This window comes from Sorex fumeus, unplaced genomic scaffold (assembly GCF_029834395.1).
Source record: "Sorex fumeus unplaced genomic scaffold, SorFum_2.1 ptg000110l, whole genome shotgun sequence".
Taxonomy (NCBI): domain Eukaryota; kingdom Metazoa; phylum Chordata; class Mammalia; order Eulipotyphla; family Soricidae; genus Sorex; species Sorex fumeus.
The window spans coordinates 2,118,380-2,136,548 of NW_026606167.1; the positions used below are offsets into that span (position 1 = coordinate 2,118,380).

Genomic DNA, 18,169 nt, shown 5'->3' on the forward strand with positions numbered 1-18,169 from the left:
AGGCCCTGAACACGAATACGTGTGGCCCCCAAACAAAAATCAGACAAACAAAAATGCCATTTAGGAAGAGCAGATCACAGGCCCGGAGGAGGGCGGACAGCAAGCCTCATCCACAAACCAGCCAAGGGCAGCCATGCACCAGCACCAAGGTGCAGGGATCCTGAGTCTGCAGGAAGAAAGCAGGCCTGGGTAGGGGGCTGGGTGGCTTCTCCCACATGTTTCTCAGGGGGCATGGGCTGTTAGGCTGTGCCCCAGACAGCCAGCTGGAAAGAAAGCGCTAGAATGGGGAGGGCGTTCAGAGAGTTAGGACTCCCAGAGAGAAGCCATTGGCTCGAGAGAGGCTGGGAGGGTACAGACCCAGAGAGCAGCCAGGGGGCCATCTGCACCCCGCAGTGTGCCAGAGCCCAGGCGGGCAGCCGTGACTGGCAGAGCTCCCAGCAGCTGCGACTGGCTTCACAGTGCCCTGTGCCCGTGGCAGCACCTCACCCAGCTGTCCCAGCACCCCCTGCCCGGGGCAACTGTCCTGTCTGCAGCTGTCTCCAGCCCCCACGAGGTCCAGCTTGGGCTCGGATGGGACTGTGCACCCTTCATTTACCTCCATTTTTCATGTCATGATATCTGTGGATGGGGGGCATTGGTGTGGACACCTGTCACTGTCCTCTGCAGAGGTGGCCCATGCAGGCCAGTCCCGTTAAAGCTCCTGTGGTGCTGCAAGCCGGTGAGAACTGAGTGTGGAACGTGTTTTGCTACATGCCCACCGCATGCTGGCACCCTGGGGGCCAGCCCTGAGCCCCAGCCAATGGGCAGTGAGGTTCTGGGGACAACCCAAGGGCTGAGCCTGTGCTGGGGTCTTGGGTGCCACCATGGGCCAGTCCTACCCTCAAGTACACAGTCCAGGAGGTTATCCTGGTCCCTATCTGTCCCTTGGCTCTTGCCTGCCCGTAGACCCTCCCTGCCCAAAGGTACAGAGTCCAAGGCCCTGGGCTGTCCACATGGGATGACAGTCACTGCCGGAAGGAGGGCAGACACAGCTCCCTGGATGGGGGTGCAAGGCCAGATATCCCCAGAAGGTGAGCCAGGACCTTTGAGGCCCAGGACGCAGAACACTGTACCCCATGAGCCCCTGCAGAGGCAGATCCTCAGGGCAGGTGCCAGCAGCAGCCTGGCCATGCTCAGTCCCTCGGGCCTCTTGTCCCTGGCCCTTGCTGCCTGGACGCCCCAAACTCTGCCTGTGGCCATGTAAGGAGCTGAGCAGGCCCATATGTGCTTGTGTGTGTGGGGTCGGCTCGTTCTTCCAGGTTCCTGGGCAGCTCTGAGGTCGGGCCTCCCTGGATGGCCCTGGCAGCCAGACCTGCCGAGTGCAATCACTCCCCAGTGTTGAGGCAGCCTGGGGTCCGGCGTGCCTGAAGCAGTGCTCCATACCGCTGAGCACCCAAAGGAACAGCTGGCAGCTGGGAGGCAGGGCTGGGGCCTGGATGCCGACCACACAAGCATATCACTTCCGGCCCCTGCTCGTGCCCTGCTTGTGCATGTCACCAAGCACAGGGACATGGAGGCAGCCCGGGGTGGCGAGCCCCACCGACCCTGGCATCTTTGGGTTCTCCCACAGCAAATGAGGCCCCGAAGAGCACTTTTCCTGTGCTGCACAACCCCCCCCCCCCCGCAGTGGCCGCTGCCAGGGAAGGGTCCCACTGGGACCCAAGAAGCTTCACTGGATCCTGAAGTGCAGCTGGGCCCTTGCAGGGTGATTCTAAAGGTGAAGGCCAGACTCCCAGTGCAGGCATGGGCCATCAGGCCATTTATCTCGTCTCCTCCAGGACACTCAGCATCCAAGGACAGGGAGCAGGACCAGAGCATGGGAATGGTGAGGGGCCAAGGCTGGGAACTGACTGGCACCTTCTACCAGGGGCGACTGTGTGGAGAACCCCCTCGACTATGAGGCCTGAGGTGACACTGTGGCGACATCTCCCCCCAGCAGGTGGAGTCGGGGATGTGCTGGCCCCACAAGTACAGGTGAGCATGGACAGTCCCTGTGGACATCAACCCCCCCTCTCCCGCACAGCTCTGAGCCCACAGATGGCCCATGGGGGAGGGTCTCAGTCTGAGCCCCCATGGGGGAGGGTCTGTCTCAGCCCCTGTGGGGGAGGGTCTCAGTCTGAACCCCCATGGGGGAGGGTCTGTCTGAGCCCGCATTGGGGAGGGTCTCAGTGTGAGCCCCAGGGGTGCCCACGCAGATAGGGTCTCCAAGTCTGGTCTGACCTAGCTTCTGTGAGGTGTGCGATCCATCTGTAGCATGAACGAAGTTTTTCTCTGGCGGCAACCTGACCCCCACAGCCCACTGATTACAGGCTGGGCACGGGCAGGCGTGCTCATCCTGGGGTCCCTGCTCTCCCCCAGCGTGAGGTCCAGCAGGTAACAAGCGGTGGGTCCTGTGTACTGGGGATGGCAGATGGCCGGTGGGTGAGGAGCAGGAATGCAGGAGCTGCCCCGACGGCGAGTCAGCCCGCGGCAGGCCTCGCTGGACAGCAGGACCGAAGGGCAAAGGACAGGCAAGTCCCAGCGCCTGTCCCTTCGCTGCCCCGCGAGACCTTCTGAGATGCAGAGCGGGGCGGAGCCCCCTGCACGGGCAGCCGGAGCCCCTGGGGTGGGCGGGAGGCGGCTGGGCTCTGGGCCTCGTGCGCGGCCGCCCCCCTTGACCAATAGGCAGCCGGGCTGGGCCACTGCCTCCGGCCTCCCGGACTCAAGGCCAGATACTCGCCGACAGTCGGATCGCTGGGAGGGCGAGGCCTGCAGTGGACGCGGTGCTGGTGCAGGGACGCGTGGCCGGCAGGGCCGGCCGGGGCAGGGTTCTGGGGAACGCGTGGTCAGCCACGGCCTCCGGAGGACTCGAGGAAGATCCGCCAGGCACGACGCCAGCCCGCGGGGGCGGCTGGCGCTGGCCTCCGGGGAGATGTCCCCTCTCCGACCCCGCCGCCCCCACCCCCCCGGCGGGCGCGCCCACCTCCTCACTCCGGGCGCCCCAGGCGGCCTCTGCCTCCGCCGGACCACCCAGGGCCCCGGCCGGACGGGCCGCGCTCCCCCACCCCCGGGTCACGCCCGGAAGGCGCTGGGCCCCCGCGTCCGGCCACGCCATCCGCCGGGTGGCCCGAGGGACCCAGCGGCCAGCGCCGGCCCAGCCCCGCCCCGCGCGCCCGCCCCCGCCCGGCCGGGCCCGGGGATCCCTGGGCTCTTGTCCGCCGCCCCGGGCGCGCGTTACCTGCACGTGCGCGGCCGCGGACCAGGGGCGCGGGAGGACGCCCGCGGGGCTGACCATCCCCCGGGCCGCGCAGGACCTTGGGACCCGAGACTGGCAGGTCTGGGGTGGCCCCCGAGGAGCCGCTTCCTCCGGGCGGAGTGACCGGAGCAGGGAAACCGGCCAGGGGACGGGACGCCCCGGAGCCGCGACGTGGCCGCGGACCGAGCCCCCCACGGCGCCCCGACTCTGACCCCGGCTCGCGTCCCTCCGGGGAGAAGCCCCGCTGCCCCGCGGGCCCTCGGCGGCCGGGCGCGCCGGCCCCACGTGGGGCGGCGCCGGACCGGGCGCTGGCGGTGCCTCGGGACTCGCCGCGCTCCCTTTAAGGGTTGGGGGAGGGGCGGGCGGGGGCCGGGCGGGAGCCGGCCAATGGGGCGCGCGGGGGGGCGGGGCCTCGCGGGCAGCTTAAAGAAACTTGTTGCGGGACCGAGTCGCGGCGGCAACGGTGGCGGCGGCGGCGGCGGCGGCGGCGGCGCCCGGGATCCGGAGCGGCCGTGCAGGGGGCGGCGGTCGGGAGCGGAGAGCGGCCGTGCGGGGGGCGGCGGCCGGGACCCGGGAGCTGCCGTGCGGGGGGCGGCGGCTGGGCCCCGAGAGCGCCGCGCGACCCCCGCGCCGGGCCCCGGGAGCGCCGCGCGACCCCCGCGCCGGGCCCTGCTGCAGCCCCATGAGGAGCACGGGCGAGGCCCGCGCCCCGCCGCCCTGCAGCCCCGCGGGCCCCGCGGGCTCCATGTCGCACGTCGAGGACTCGGACTCGGACGCGCCGCCGTCGCCCGCGGGCTCCGAGGGTCCCGGGCGCGCGGCGGGCGCCGGGGGCTCGGGGGGCGGCGGGCGCGCCACGGCGGCCGAGGCCGACGAGCGCTTCCCCGCCTGCATCCGCGACGCCGTGTCGCAGGTGCTGCGCGGCTACGACTGGAGCCTGGTGCCGCTGCCCGTGCGCGGCGGCGGCGCGCTCAAGGCCAAGCCGCACGTCAAGCGGCCCATGAATGCCTTCATGGTGTGGGCGCAGGCGGCGCGCCGCAAGCTGGCCGACCAGTACCCGCACCTGCACAACGCCGAGCTCAGCAAGACGTTGGGCAAGCTGTGGCGGTGAGTGGCCGCAGCCGCGGGGGACGGCCCCTCGAGGGGGCCATGCCGGCAGCTGGACGGGCGCGGGTGTGAGCAGAGCCAAGGGGGGTGGGCTGTGCGCTGTGGCGGCTGGGGGGATTGCTTTCCCCGCGACCGCTAGTCTGTGGCATGATCAGAAACTCCCACGGAGGGGCACAGAGGTTGGTCTGGTTTCCTGCCCCTTGCTCAGACCTCGGCAGCAGGCCACTGGGCACGGGGGGCAGGCCTGGACCACGGTGCTACCGTCTTTGCTGGCAGCTTGCTGAGTGAGAGCGAGAAGCGCCCCTTCGTGGAGGAGGCTGAGCGGCTGCGGGTCCAGCACAAGAAAGACCACCCAGACTACAAGTACCAGCCGCGGCGCAGGAAGAACGTCAAGGCCGGCCAGAGCGACTCGGACTCCAGTGCCGAGCTGGGCCACCACCCAGCAGGGGCTGGCTACAAGGCTGACGTGGACGCACACAGCCGTAGCGGCCTCACGGGTGAGTCCTGGGGGCCCCCAGTGTCTGGGTCCCAGGGTGGGGAGCCCTCACTGAGTGCCCTCAGCCACACCCTGAGCTGCCAGTCCTGCCCTGCCCAGGACACCTCTGCCTCCTGGGTGACTAGCCAGCCTGGCCCAGCCAGGCTCCAGGACCCCACTGGGGAGGCATCTCTGCCAAACCGGCTGCACGGAGGGAAGAGGGGAGGCAGGTAGGTGGGGCCTCCTTGGTCCCGTCTTCTCCTCGTGGACTTGGCTGAGCGGAGTGCTCTCGCCAAGGCGAGGTCTGGGTCAGGCACTGTGGGATTTCTGGGAAAGGTGAAGGAACAAAAAGCCCTTGATTGCTCCTGCGGCAGTTAGCCGGGCGGCGCTTCCTCCCGGCACGCGCGGCCCGCGCCCCACAGAGGGGCATTCATGCTGAGATGTGCTCTGTCCCCAGGGCAGACCCACGGGCCGCCCACCCCGCCCACCACACCCAAGACCGACGGGCACCCGGCGGGCTTGCAGGACCTGAAGCCCGAGGGGCGCCGCCTGCTGGACAGCAGCCGCCACAACATCGACTTCAGCAACCTGGACATCTCAGACCTGAGCAGCGAGGTCATCGGAAACATGGATGCCTTTGACGTGCGCGAGTTCGACCAGTACCTGCCGCTGCACGGCCACGCGGCCCCACCCGCAGAGTCCGGCCCGCCCGCCGGCCCGGGCTCCTACGGGGCCCCCGCCTATCCCCACTCTGGGGTGGCCAGCCTTGGGGTGTCCCCTGCCTGGGCGCACAAGGGGACCCCATCGGCCTCCCCCACTGAGCCCGCGCGGCCTCACATCAAGACGGAGCAGCTGAGCCCGGGCCACTACAGCGAGCAGCCCCATGGCTCTCCGGGCCGTTCTGACTTTGGTGCCTATAGCGCCCAGGCCAGTGTCACTACGGCCCCCTCTGCTGCTGCAGCCACCGGCTCTTTCGGCAGCACACAGTGTGACTACACCGACCTGCAAGCGCCCAGTTACTACGGCCCGTATCCTGGCTACCCGTCCAGCCTCTACCAGTACCCCTACTTCCACTCGTCCCGCCGGCCCTATGCCTCGCCTCTGCTCGGTGGCCTCTCTGTGGCGCCTGCACACAGCCCCTCCAGTAACTGGGAGCAGCCTGTCTACACCACCTTGACCAGACCCTGAGTCTGCCAGAGCCTACAGGGGCCAGCCTGGGCCAGGAGCACTAGTGCAGGGAGGTGCCAGCCTGGGGCACCCTGTGCCAGCAAGTTGGCCTTTTGCCCAGCTTCCAGACAGCCCTTCCCCATGGCACCCGGCAATGACTGTGACTCCGAATGCAGTGTGTGGCTTGGGCCCCGAGTACAGCCACACAGCGTCCCCAGAGGAAGAGAGCGGTGGCCCCCCGGACCCTAGCCTCCCTGCAGCACGTGCAGCGGGCACCCAGACCTGCCACTCACAGAGTGCTTGCTTGGCTGTGCGGTCACACATGCTCTCGTGCTGTTTCGTCATGTTTATTTTTGAGGCTTCAATGTGTTTGATTTGTTTTGAAAGCTGTTAAAATGTATTTATGTTCTGTGTTATTTTATCTTTAATTAAGGAAGTAATTTGTGAGGAGAGTAGCATTTAAGACAAATTCCCAGGAGGAGAAGATGAAGGCCGGGGCAGGGGGTTTGGAACGCAGGAGCAGAGAGCGGGGTCCCAGTCGGGGTGTGCCTGGCCCAGTCAGTGGAGGCTTGGGGAGAGGGTGCTGCCCTCTGCCCTGACTGGAGCAGACAGGCCCTTCTCTGGGCGCCTCGGGGTGTGCCTGGCCCAGTCAGTGGAAGCTTGGGGAGAGGGTGCTGCCCTCTGCCCTGGCTGGAGCAGACAGGCCCTTCTCTGGGCTCCTCCCCCCACGGGCCGACTGAACCCGACCACCTCAAGGAAACTGTGCCTTTAAAACTTTGTACGTGTAGAGCCGTCAAGGAGTTGCTTCTTTTTACTTTTTCTACTTTTTCTAGAAAAAACGTTTTGGCTTATGTCTGACCATGCCAGACTGGCACTCACCTTCCGCTTCCCCTTCTGACTGAGCAGCTAACTTTTGTACAGTGCAATTGATCTGATTAAACACAGGCCTTTGACCATGTGCCGCCTTTATGTCCCTTTGCTGGTCGTCTTAGGCTGCTGGAAAGCCTCATGGGACGAGCAGAGAGGGTGCCTGCCCCAGGTGCTGCCCCTTCTCTCGGAGCTGCTGGGCCCTGGGAAAGCCAGGGTCTCCCTTCTTGGGGGTGGGGCTCTTCCATAGACAAAAGGGCACAGAGAGCTCAGTTTGGCCCGTTTCCTCCGGGCCAGGCCAGCGCCGGTTTCTGGGTGGCTGAGGCATTTCCCGGGCCCTGGCACGGAGCCCAGCTGGAATCAAAGCTACCCTGCGTCTGCTTGGCAGAACACTTCTGGGGGGAACCAGTGGGGGGCACAGCAGGCAGGGCAGCCGCACCCCACAGGCCGCGCCAGGCCAGGCGCCTGCCCGCCTCCAGGGTGGGCACTTGCAGCGTGGGTGGAGACCTATGGCAGCAGCTCCACGCCCTTGGACTGGCACCTGGGAAGCATCGGCCCTGATATGCAGGTCCCGGGGCGACCTGGAGTCAGCCCTGCAAACTGGCAGGGACAGCCCACACCTCCCAGGACCCCTCCCTCCCCAGTGGCCTCTCCAAGCACTTCAGACCTGGCGGCCATGGGGTCTCCATCCTCCCAAAATCCCTGAACCAGCCATGCTGTCCCTGTGTCCCCAGTCAGGCCCCACAGCCCACACCTTTGGGAGCCCTTGGCCCATCCTGAACACTTCCTCTTCTCAGAGGAACAGAGGCTCTTTCAGCAGAAAGGGAAGTGCTGGACCCGCCCCAGAGCCTGGAAAAGCCCCTCAGGTCAGGTCCCCCATCCTGTTTCAGGGGCCGGGCCAGGTGGGGCCACAGGTGTGAGGCCCAGTCACTCGCGGGGTACCACTGAGCACCACCCCTGCTGCAGCCAGAGGCCATGTTGAGGGAACACCGGGTGGACCCCCACCCTGGCCTCCCTTTGGGCTGTCCCTGCCAGTTTTCAGGGACTCTGGACCCCAGGGCAGTCATGCTCTCGGGTGGTGTGGGGTGAGCAGAAGCCTGTGCTGACCAAAAACTGCTGTGGGGCAGCTCCCTGGGCTCAGGGTGGCCCCCGAGGAGGACTGTGCTTCCCAGGAGGACTCCAGCGGGGGCTTGGGGTCGGCCCTGCTGCCCTAGCGTGCTGCTCCTGGACCCCGGTGTGGACTGGGGCTTGGGGTCTCTTGTGGCCAGGAGTCCCAGCCTCCCCAGGGAGGAAGGCTCTGTCCAGGGAGGCTACTGCACTGTCTGCCCATTCTCATTTGGGGATTCTCTCCTGCTCAGCGCCCTGTGCTAGGGTCCTGGGGTCCAGGAAGGTCTGGGCGGTGTCGCTGGGCAGAGCATAGGGCCACTTACACCTAGGGGTCGGCCTATGAAGTGTCCAGCATGGTGACTTGAGCCGACTCTGGGGAACATCACAGCTCAGCCCAGTCCGAGGCAGGGCCCCCCACGCCTCTCCTCCTGCCCCCACTCCCCCACCCACCTTACCAACTAGCCTCTTGCTGCCTCAGCTCTTCCCTGACCATGACCCTTGGGATGGCCATGGTGTGGTCAAGGCCTGCGGCTGGTGCAGTGGGTCCCCCCCTAACTCCAGGAGGACACACAAAGGGTTGAGGGGGTGAGGCCCGTGGGGAGCAGGTCCTGGAGAGGCAGAACTGCCTCTGGATGAGTCATTATTGCCAGGCCTTTGTCTGTCTATCCGGTACACAATAAAAGAATTAATTAGACAGAAAATGGCAGGGCTCCCAACGCAGCCTGAGTGACCTGCAAGCAGAGTCTGGGGTCCTGCTGGGGGCCAGGGAATGGGCAGCGTCTGGGTGTGGACCAGCCAGAGGCATTACATGCAGAAGGCTCAGTGCTGGACTGGTCCTGGGCCTGCCTGCTAGTTCCGCTCTGGGGATGGAGGCTAGGGTGGGCCCCAAGCCCCAGAACAGAAGTAGGGCTGGGAGGAGGAGCGGGGAGGGAGGGGAATGGGGGTGGGGAGGGCACTCCTAGAGCCCAGGGCCACCCAGACAGACCCCACCAGCCAGCTCAGCTGCCTCAGGGGCACGGGGACATTTGTGGTCCATGCTGACCGAGGCATCCTTTCCCAGGGGACCTCGAGAAGCACCACCCCCTGAGCCTAGGCTCTAGCACCCTGGAGCGGGTGTGGACTTGGGGTACCCCTTCAGGCCCCAGGGCAGCACGGTGTCTTAGCCACAGCAGCCATCCCTGGCCCACAGCTCTGGGTGGACGTGGCCATGGCCCACTTTTAGAGCGTGGACGGGGCATACTGTGGGCACGGCCAATGCCATGTGTGAGGCGGACCCCACATTCTTCCCCTCTGCCACCTTCTCAGTCCTCAGGAACTGGCCTGGCCTTGCCCACAGAGCCTTCTGGCCTCCCAAGCAGCAGTCAAGACAAGGTCATTGTCTGCCAGTGCTGGTGAGGGACCAGGAGGGAGGAGGGTAGCCAGTCGGGATCCTGCCCCCACCCAGGCTCAGTGCCTGGACCCAGGGGAGGTGCTCAGGGAGCAGGGCCCGGCACACCTGAAGGTGCCATAAGCTAAAGCGGTAGGACCGACCGCAGCAAAGCGTGGGCCTGCTGGGCAGACACAGAGGGCATTGTGCCCTCTGCCTGCCTCCTGTTCACCTACCTTCCCTGTACAACCACGCTTAACTCTCCCCCACCTCCTGTCACCCTTCACGACCCTTCCTTCACTCCACCTACTCATCACTACCCATCCACCCGACCTCTTACACATCACCCTTCACTCTCCATCCCCCTCCCCCCCTTTCACCCTTTACCCAGCACCCTCCACTATCACCCAGCACCCTCCACTATCACCCTTCACTGCCCTCCACCCTTCACTGCGTTCATTTTCCATTCTATGCAGTTACCCATCTGTCCTTCATTTCTACATTTATCCACTTAACCGTCCACCCGCCCATCCTTCATCCCACCCATCCATCCTTCATTTCATCCATATGTTCCATCCTTCATTCCACCCATCCATTCTTCATTTCATCCGTATGTTCCATCCTTCATCCCACCCATCCATTTGTCACTGTCATTCATTCATCCTCCAATCCATGCTTCCTTCATTCCACCCATCCATCCATCACTACATCCATCTAACCAGTGACCATCAGATACTCAGCTTGGATGGTGGAGAGTTACCCAGCTCCGCTGTCCTTGGTCCTGCAGAAGAGGGTCCCACAGGGTCCCACAGGGTCCCACTGGGTCCCACCTGGAAAGAACAAGGACTGGAGCCCATAGGACCGACTTACCCTGCAGATGTCAGAAAGGATGAACCAGAGCCAGAGCCATAGGACAGCAGGAGGGCTTTTGCTTTACATGCGGCCAACCTGGGTTTGATCCCAGCACCCCATAGGGTCCCCTGAGCCCTCCAGGAGTGATCCCTAAGCACAGAGCCAGGAGTAACCCTGAGCACTGCTGGCTGTGGCCCCAAACCAAACACAAATAGCAAGACCAGCCTGGCCATGTTCCTCTAAGGCGCGTCTGAGCTCATCCAGCCCAGTCCTGGTTCTGCCCTCAGCGCTCAGCAGGGCGCCCTGGTCTGCTCCTTCCTGCCTGAGCAGCGGGAAGGCGAAAGAGCTGTGGGCAGCGCCTGGGACTCTGTGAGGTTCTGGGTCCAGTGCCCCACTGTCTGCTGGGCACTACCTGTCTGGGCCCTGACCCACCGATGTCTTGGGATCCCTCCTCTGGGGAGGACCCAAGCAGTGGCCACACCATCCACAACAGCCTGTGTCCACCGGGAGCCGGGAGTTCTGAGGGCTGAGGGCCATGGTATGCCTGGGTCCCCCAGTACCAGGTGCCCCAGACACAGGGAGGAAGCCTCCTGGTCTCCAAAGCAGAGGCCGGCCAGGTGGGCAATGCGCTGAGTGGGGTTCTGCCACCTCCCCTTTCTCAGAGGTGGTGCTAGCCACTGGCCACTGGGCTGTGGGCAAGACCGCCACTGGGAGTGTGACCGCCTCAGAGGCCCTGCAAAGACCATCGGAGGTGGCGGCTTCTTTTTTTTTTCTTTCTGAGTCACACTGGGCGCTGCACAGGGGTTACTCCTGGCTCTGCACTCAGGAATCACTCCTGGCGATGCTGGGGGACCATATGGGATGCTGGGAATCGAACCTGGGTTGGCCAGGTGCAAGGCAAATGCCCTCCCCGCTGTGCTATTGCTCCAGCTCCCTAGGTGGCGGCTTCTCCGGGTCCGGTGCACGGCGGGGTGGTGGGCGCTGGGGGGTGGGCGCGGGGAGGGGTGGTGGACGCGGGGCGGCGGGCGCAAGGGGCGCGGGGCGAGGGGCGCGGGCGGGAGCGCGGGATGGGGAGGGGGGCGCGGGCGCGGGGCGCTCCCATCTGCCGCAGAGGCAGTTGTCGGCAGAGCAGACGCGCGGCTGCTCCGGAGGAAGGAGACGAGTCGCCTGGGACTGTGCCGGGGTCGCGGACCCGCCCCCGCCGCCGGCTCCGCACAGCCGGGTGTGAGTGGGGGCGGCTCCCGCGCGCCGTCACCTGTTCCCCCCGGTTGCGAGCTAATTCGGCGGGGCCGTGGGCGGCGGGCGCGGCGGATCCGGAGAGTGGGCGCGGCCGCTCCCTGCGCGCAGTTACAAAACAGCCGCGTGCCCGCACCCCCCGCGCTCTGCGCCTCCAGCGCCGCCAGAGAAGGGCACGGGGAGCAGCTCGGGCCCGCCCGGAGAGGGCCCACCCGGGCTGCTCAAGCTGAGCACAGTGCCCGGCGCTCCGGCCGCTCCTCGCGCCGGCCCTTGACCCTGGGGAACCAGAGCAGAGCAGCATCTGGAGAAGAGAAGCTGGCGGAGGCAGCCGCCGGCTGGAGGGGGCCCCTAACGAGGCCGGGACGCCCCACACCCCTGGCCGAGGGAAGGGTGAGGAGGAGTCGGCACAGAGATGAAGGGACCGGCGGACAGGAGCACCCTGCCCGAGCAGCTGTTCCCCAGTCTCTCCTGGAGAAGGGGCAGTGTGTCTGTGCCCATGCCTCCCTGTGCCCTCTGCAGGCTCTGCCCTACCCTTCCTGAGGTGCTGCCACCTCTAGGAGTCTTCCTCATGACCTGGACGGGAGCTGGCAGTGGTCTTCTTAGCTCTGGACTGTGGTCATTGGTACATCAGCTTCAGCGGGGTGGATTAGGGCAGATCTGAGGGAGCACTGTGGGCTCCCCCAGACTCTTCCCTCCCAGGAGGATCCGGAATCTCGCAGGGACCCGGACACGAAGCTGCCTGGAGCAAGACCCCTGTCCGTGGCCAGCACGCCTCCAGCCCGCATGCTGTCCCAGAAAATCAGAACCATAGTTTCTCTCCCCTGGAGCTTCCCAGCCTTGGAAAGCTCATTTGGACAGTTGCCATTTCTACCTCAGAGGACAGGCTTTCCCCCATGCCTGCAGGAGCCTCAGTAGGTGTGTGTTGGGGGCCCTGGGGCAGGGACCTCCAGTCACTGTCCGGCTTGGCCTCCCCTGCACTATTCCCACTGGGCCTGGACATCTCGGCTGCCCTGCAGACAGCCAGCCTTGGGCCAGCGCAGATGTGGTGCCCTCCAGGGAAGACCATCGATGTCCACCAGGACAAGCTACAGCAGCCCCACTGAGGGAGACGCTCCTCTGAGTCACAGCCACGACTGAGAGGGGCCCCTGGTGCATGCTGTTCGGACACGGGGCTGGGAGCTGGTGTGGAGGACAATGAGGGCATGTGTGGGGGTCACCGGATGACCATCATCTCCTAGGAGGAGGCCCGGTGCACGACCCAGTGTGCAGAGCTGAGCCAGCAGCCAAGCAGCTGGAGACCCACTTCCTGGAGCACGTTGGGAGCAGGGCTAAAGGACCTGGACCAGGGAGCCCGTGGCAGCCATGGCGACCCAGTCCAGGGTGATTGACAGACCTTGTGCTGGCGTCACTCAGGCTCACACGACGGACCTTTCCCCAGATGCTGAGGCTCCTCAGGATAGTTGGGGGTATGGGCGGAAGGAGATGATGCCCACTGGGCTTGCGGAATCCCCGAGCTTCTGTGCGCCCTGCAGTGCATGCAGGCCAGGCCTGAGTCTGCAGGAGTGGACCCTGGTCAGGGTGGGAGACATGGGGGAGCCAGCTACCCGGAGGACAGCAGCCCAGCAAGCACTCCTGTCCACCTGCCGCAAGCCAGCCTGAGGCAGCCTGGAGCTCACGAGACCCCAGGTCGGTGCCCAGTTCCCGCAGTAGAGCTAGCAGCTCAGTGGAAGGTGCTGCTTGGGGTCCCAGCAGCTGGTCACTCAGACTCCCACTGCCAGTGCTCGCTTGAGCCCCCCTGACGTGCACCCTGTGGGCAGCGGCTCTGGGCAGTGCCGGCCAGCCTGCAAGGTGGCAGCCAGAGCCCAGGTTCTCCGGAAGCCCACCTTCTGGGCCGCATGGCGGCGTGGATGCTCAGGACCCCCGGCCACTGGCACCAACTCACACCATGGTGGGGTCTTCCACAGCCAACTCAGGGCAGCTGCTGCCCAGACGTGTGGCTGGGGGCCCTGGCCAGGAGGGAAGCTGAGCTCTGAGGGGTATGAGGCCCAGAGATGACCCCCACTCTGGCCTCACCAGCCCTCCCAGGGCCAACAGTGGCGGTGTCCTATGGCCCTGCCAGGGAGGTGGAACCTGGGCACTGCAGCCTCGGACTTGCCATAACCTGGGGCGATGGTCAGAGACAGAAGCATCATGGGAGAGGATCTCCCAACCCCATGCTGGGGTCCTGCCTTGTCCCTCTGTAGGTGATCACACGCGGGGACAGGCCTGCACACGGTGACCCAGGAGAGGAGGTGCTGGCTGGATGCCCCTGACAGGTCCCCATGAGAACATGGATTGGGACACAGTCCCGGGAACTCACCTGAGGCCACAAAGAAAGTGGCATCCATGCGCTGGGCAGAGGGCCTGGAGAGGACAAGCAACCTGGCCCCAGTTGCTCCCAGCCCAGCATGAGGGACCCTGGGTCTCTCAGCCCCTGCAGAGCTGAGCCACAGCGGTGGGCACAGTGAGACAGGTAGCCTGGCCAGCACAGAGTGCTCTGGGAGTTTCCCGCCCTCTTCGGAGGAAGCAGCATCCATGCACGCAGCGGCCACCCCCTAAAGTGACCCTGGTCCACCCTTAGAAAGCTCAGTGGGAAATGTCAGCCTGGGTGTTCTTCAGGGAGTCTGAGGCCCAGCCCCCAACCACCCTGCAGCCGGGGATGGGACCTAGAGTGTGTACAGGGCCCTGGGCAGGGTCTGGGTGGGCAAGCCTCACACATGGCTGTCTGGGGCTCTGTCTCCGGGGGGATGAGCACATGTGTGCAGGAGTACGCGCAGCATGCATGTGTGTGCTCGCACATGCGTGTCTGCATATCTGGGTGCACGTGGGGTGGCTTCACGCACCCTCCTGGCCTCTGTCCACAGCCATGTGACTAAGGAGTCCAGGGGGGTCAGATGCAGGGCTGTGGGTGCACCCAGTGATGGGCTCTGATGGGGGGGCAGCTGACCCTGCCCGCCCTCCTCTGCCCCAGCATCCCGAGACCAGCGCCTTCCCCTCCCTCTTGTTTAGCCCTGGAGATGGGCGTTCGTGCCCCACGTGGTGGCTGGACAGGTGGTGAGGCACCAGGCTCCTTCCTTCTTCCTTTCTCGTGATTTCTCTGGAGGCTGAACTGGCATGTTATGAAACGTCACTTACCATCTTCTGCCCCACGTAGTCAGGGACAGAGCAGGGGAGCAATTTTTTTGTGATTCAGTCCAGCACCAGTCAGCCTGGCTTAAGAGGGAAAACAACATGAATGAATAGATGGAAAGGTGGATGGATGGATGGGTGGGTGATGGATAGAAAAGTGAAAGATAGTTGGGTGGATGGATGGATGGCTGGGTGGGCGGGTGGATGGATATGTGGTGGATGGATGGATGAATGGATAGAGGGAGGGGTGGATGGATGAATGAATAGGGGGTGGGTGGGTGGGTGAGCAAATGGGTGAGAGAGCGTTGGGTGGAGAGGATGCCTGGGTGGGAGTGGACGCAGAGATGAGTAGGTAAGTGGCTAGGACGGTGGATGGATGGGTGTGTGAGTGAGCGACGGGCAGATGAGCAGGTGGGAGGGTGGAGGGTGGATGGGTTTTCTGCAGAGACTATCAGGCTTAGGATGTTTCCTGAGGACATTTTGCCGGGAGCCAGCGCACCCCTGCAGTAAGTACTTTGACTGGCGGGTCTTCTCCCGTCTCCGAAGGGGCCTGGCCAAGTGCTATAAAAATACACTGCGTGTGCTAGAACACAGCACACTCTTACTGCTGTGGGTTGACAGGTCAAACAAATTCCTGCTTTTGCTTCAGAGCAGGGCAGTGTGAAGAGCCAGATTCCAGGCAGAACGAGGCCCAGCGCCGGGCGGGGTGGGGGCAGAAGGCGCCTGCAGACTTCACAGGAACAAAGTGGCCATACACACTGGCCAAGTCCACCATCACAGAGAGGCGTCTGTGAGCCGCAGGGGACTGAACTGGGCAGTGGTCACTTTGTTGCTTCTGTGCTGTCCCGAGTGTTTGGAAAACTTTGTGGGGGGAAGTGGGCTGGGTGGAGGTTCCTTGCAGGCAGGCCGCGGGCAGCTCCGGTGGGGCTGGTCACTCCTGTCTCTGGCCCCCCAGAGCCACCCATGGCTGCCCCCACCTTGTCCTGCGGGAGGCCTTACTCAGTGGCCAGATGGTGGGAGAGGCTTTGGGACCTGGGCCTGAAGCAGGGTGGCGGGGTTGGGATGGGGGGTGACTGTGAAGAACCCTGAGGGCTTGAAGGCAGTGAGGCCATCTGACCTCCCTGAGACCTACCCTAGGGCTCAGAGCCAGGCCCCCAGGGACATGCTAGGGGCCTTGGGACATGGGAAGCAGAAGTGTGAGGCTGGGCTGGACCAATAGGGCAGCAGGGGGGGGGGCCACTGGCCTTGCACGTGGTGGTCCGGATTTGAGCCCTGAGCCCACCAGGAGTGGTCCCTGGGTGCAGAGTCAGGAGTGACCCCTGATAACTGCTGGTGTGGCCCAAGAACCAAGACAAAGTGTGAGGGGCTGGCGCAGGGGGCTGAGGGCAGAGGGGCCAACAGAGCCTGTCCTGGGGGTGCCCGAAACAGAGCTGGGGGAGTGGGTCCTCGGGCTTCCCAAAGATAGCCCAGACAGCCCAAGTCACTGTGGCCTGCGGGAGGGCCCGGTGCGGAGGCTGCGGCAGCACCCAGCATCCAGCTCCTGGCACCTAGGGCCTAGAAGCCAGCACCCAGCACCTGGCATCCAGAACCCAGCTCCTGGAGCCTGGCACCCAGCACCCTACAGGGGTCTCAGTGAGGCTCCAGGCAGAGCCCTCAGGTGGTGGTCCGAGCCCAGCATGGCTAGCTCGGGAGGCCCAGCGGGACTTCATCTACTCAAGGCCTGCACCCCAGGGCTCATCTCAGAACCAGCTGCTGGGGAGGATGCTTCCTGCTGGCCACTGCAAAGGTGGATGCAGCATGGTCACTGGGGCCTGAGGGGGACTTCAGTGGGGAGCGGGCAGTCAGCTGACTCAGGTGGAAATGGGTCCTCTGGGTCCCCGGCAGCCACCGGCGCAGGAAGGCTCGAATTAGCCACGCGTCCCTGCTGTGTCTGTCTGCCCTTCCCAAGGCCACCCGATAGCCCAGCAGCTGCTCCGGAACCTACGTGGGGGCGGGCGCTGGGGACACAGCCGGCGGCCACAGGCCCAGCACAGCTGCCGGACCGGGCACCCACTGAGGGTCCCCTCCCTGCCTCTGTCAGGCCCCGTCCACTGCCCTCGGACACTCTCACTCACATCCCACTCAGGGAGACCCACACATGTGGGCCACACGTGGCAAGCACATGGACACCCCAGCACATGTGGACAGACACGTGTACGCACATATGTGGGTGCATACATGGACACACATGTGGTCATCATGTTGATACATGTGTGGTCAACTCACACATGGACACACATGGAGGAACTCCAGGACACAAATTGCACCACAGTTGTGTGGTGTGAGGGGCTTCCAGGGGCCCAGGTGTGGTCTCTGGGTTCGCTGCGGGCCCCTGTCCAGTGCTCTCCCCTGCAAGAGCTCCGGGTAGCACGAGGGGATGGGAGCGACGGGTTGATGGCCCCAGAGGTGTGATGGGTGTGACGGGGGCACAAAGCAAGTTGCTGACCAGGGCCTGTGGTCCCTCTCGGGGACTGCGGCCACCCGCGTCTGTGGGCAGCTGCTCTTGGGGGGCCGGTGGAGGCGGGTGTGTGCCGCATCCTTCTTGGCGCTTCTGAGTTTATGCGCGGAGCAAAACACCCTGACCCTCCCGTGGCCCTGTGAAGTGGGGCAACCTCAGGCTTTGCAGCTTCTGGGCCAGGGGCCGAACCCAGGCCCAGGAGGGGAGCAGGAGGCTGCCCTAGAGGGGCTCTCAGCCCACTCCCCTGCGAGCCTGCCTGGCCAGGGCTATGTGCTTCCCCACACCCGCACACACTCACAACCACACACACCCACACACACTCACACTCACACCCCCCACCCCCCACACCCACAACCATACACACACATTCACAACCACACACACTCACACCCACCCACACACCCATCCTCACACACACCCACATCTACACACACACACTCACCCACCGCAACAGCCACAGCCACAACCATACACACACTCACACCCACACACCCACACCCACCCTTACCACGGGCTCCCATCTTCATGCCCAGACCCCCCCACCCCACCCGCTCTCATCTGGCTGGCGGTGCGGGGTGCGGCTCTGGCACTGAGGGGCCTGGAGGCTGTGGGGGATCTGGGGGGGGCCCATGTGCCTTGCTCTAGGGACACCTGTGGTGTCACCTGTTAACAGAGGTCCCTTGGGGTGGGTCACAGACGTGTTATCCCATCTGGTAGTCCTGTGGCTGTGCGCAGGCCTGGCCACGGCTCAGATGCAGGAGTCTGGTCCTTGTGCCTGGCCCCCCAGACACTGCTCCCACCTCCAGGGCCTGGGCGAGCTGGAGGGCCTGGGGACCCAGGGCTGCATGGCTCCAGCCACATTCTGGACTGGGTGCGGCCAAAAGTCACCCCAGGGCTGTGGGGTCAGGCCCATGCTGGCTGTTCCCAGGCACGAATGGGTGGGTGAGCGTGGCCACTGCCTGGACAGTGGGGACCCCTGGAGGTGAGCGCTGGTCCTGGGCTCCCCTGTCCTCACGCTGGCCCTGCTGTCCTGCCCTCTCCCCCGAGTGGCCCAGT

General features: G+C 64.9%; 1 protein-coding gene across 1 annotated transcript; it reads left to right on the forward strand.

Annotated features, from left to right (window-relative positions):
• The first annotated feature begins 3,945 nt into the window (after positions 1-3,945).
• On the forward strand, positions 3,946-6,129 carry SOX8 (SRY-box transcription factor 8). The gene is made up of 3 exons (XM_056135197.1): positions 3,946-4,378; positions 4,655-4,875; positions 5,311-6,129. Exons 1-3 carry the CDS (start codon positions 3,957-3,959, stop codon positions 6,039-6,041), a joined length of 1,374 nt encoding a protein of 457 aa, XP_055991172.1. The 5' UTR covers positions 3,946-3,956; the 3' UTR covers positions 6,042-6,129.
• The last annotated feature ends 12,040 nt before the right edge of the window (positions 6,130-18,169 follow it).

Excerpts from the sequence above, each read along its gene's own strand:
- SOX8 (XM_056135197.1), top strand. The coding sequence starts at position 3,957 with ATGAGGAGCACGGGCGAGGCCCGCGCCCCGCCGCCCTGCAGCCCCGCG. Across the intron at positions 4,379-4,654 it reads ACGTTGGGCAAGCTGTGGCG|CTTGCTGAGTGAGAGCGAGA; the intron begins GTGAGTGGCCGC and ends CTTTGCTGGCAG. Across the intron at positions 4,876-5,310 it reads CAGCCGTAGCGGCCTCACGG|GGCAGACCCACGGGCCGCCC; the intron begins GTGAGTCCTGGG and ends CTCTGTCCCCAG.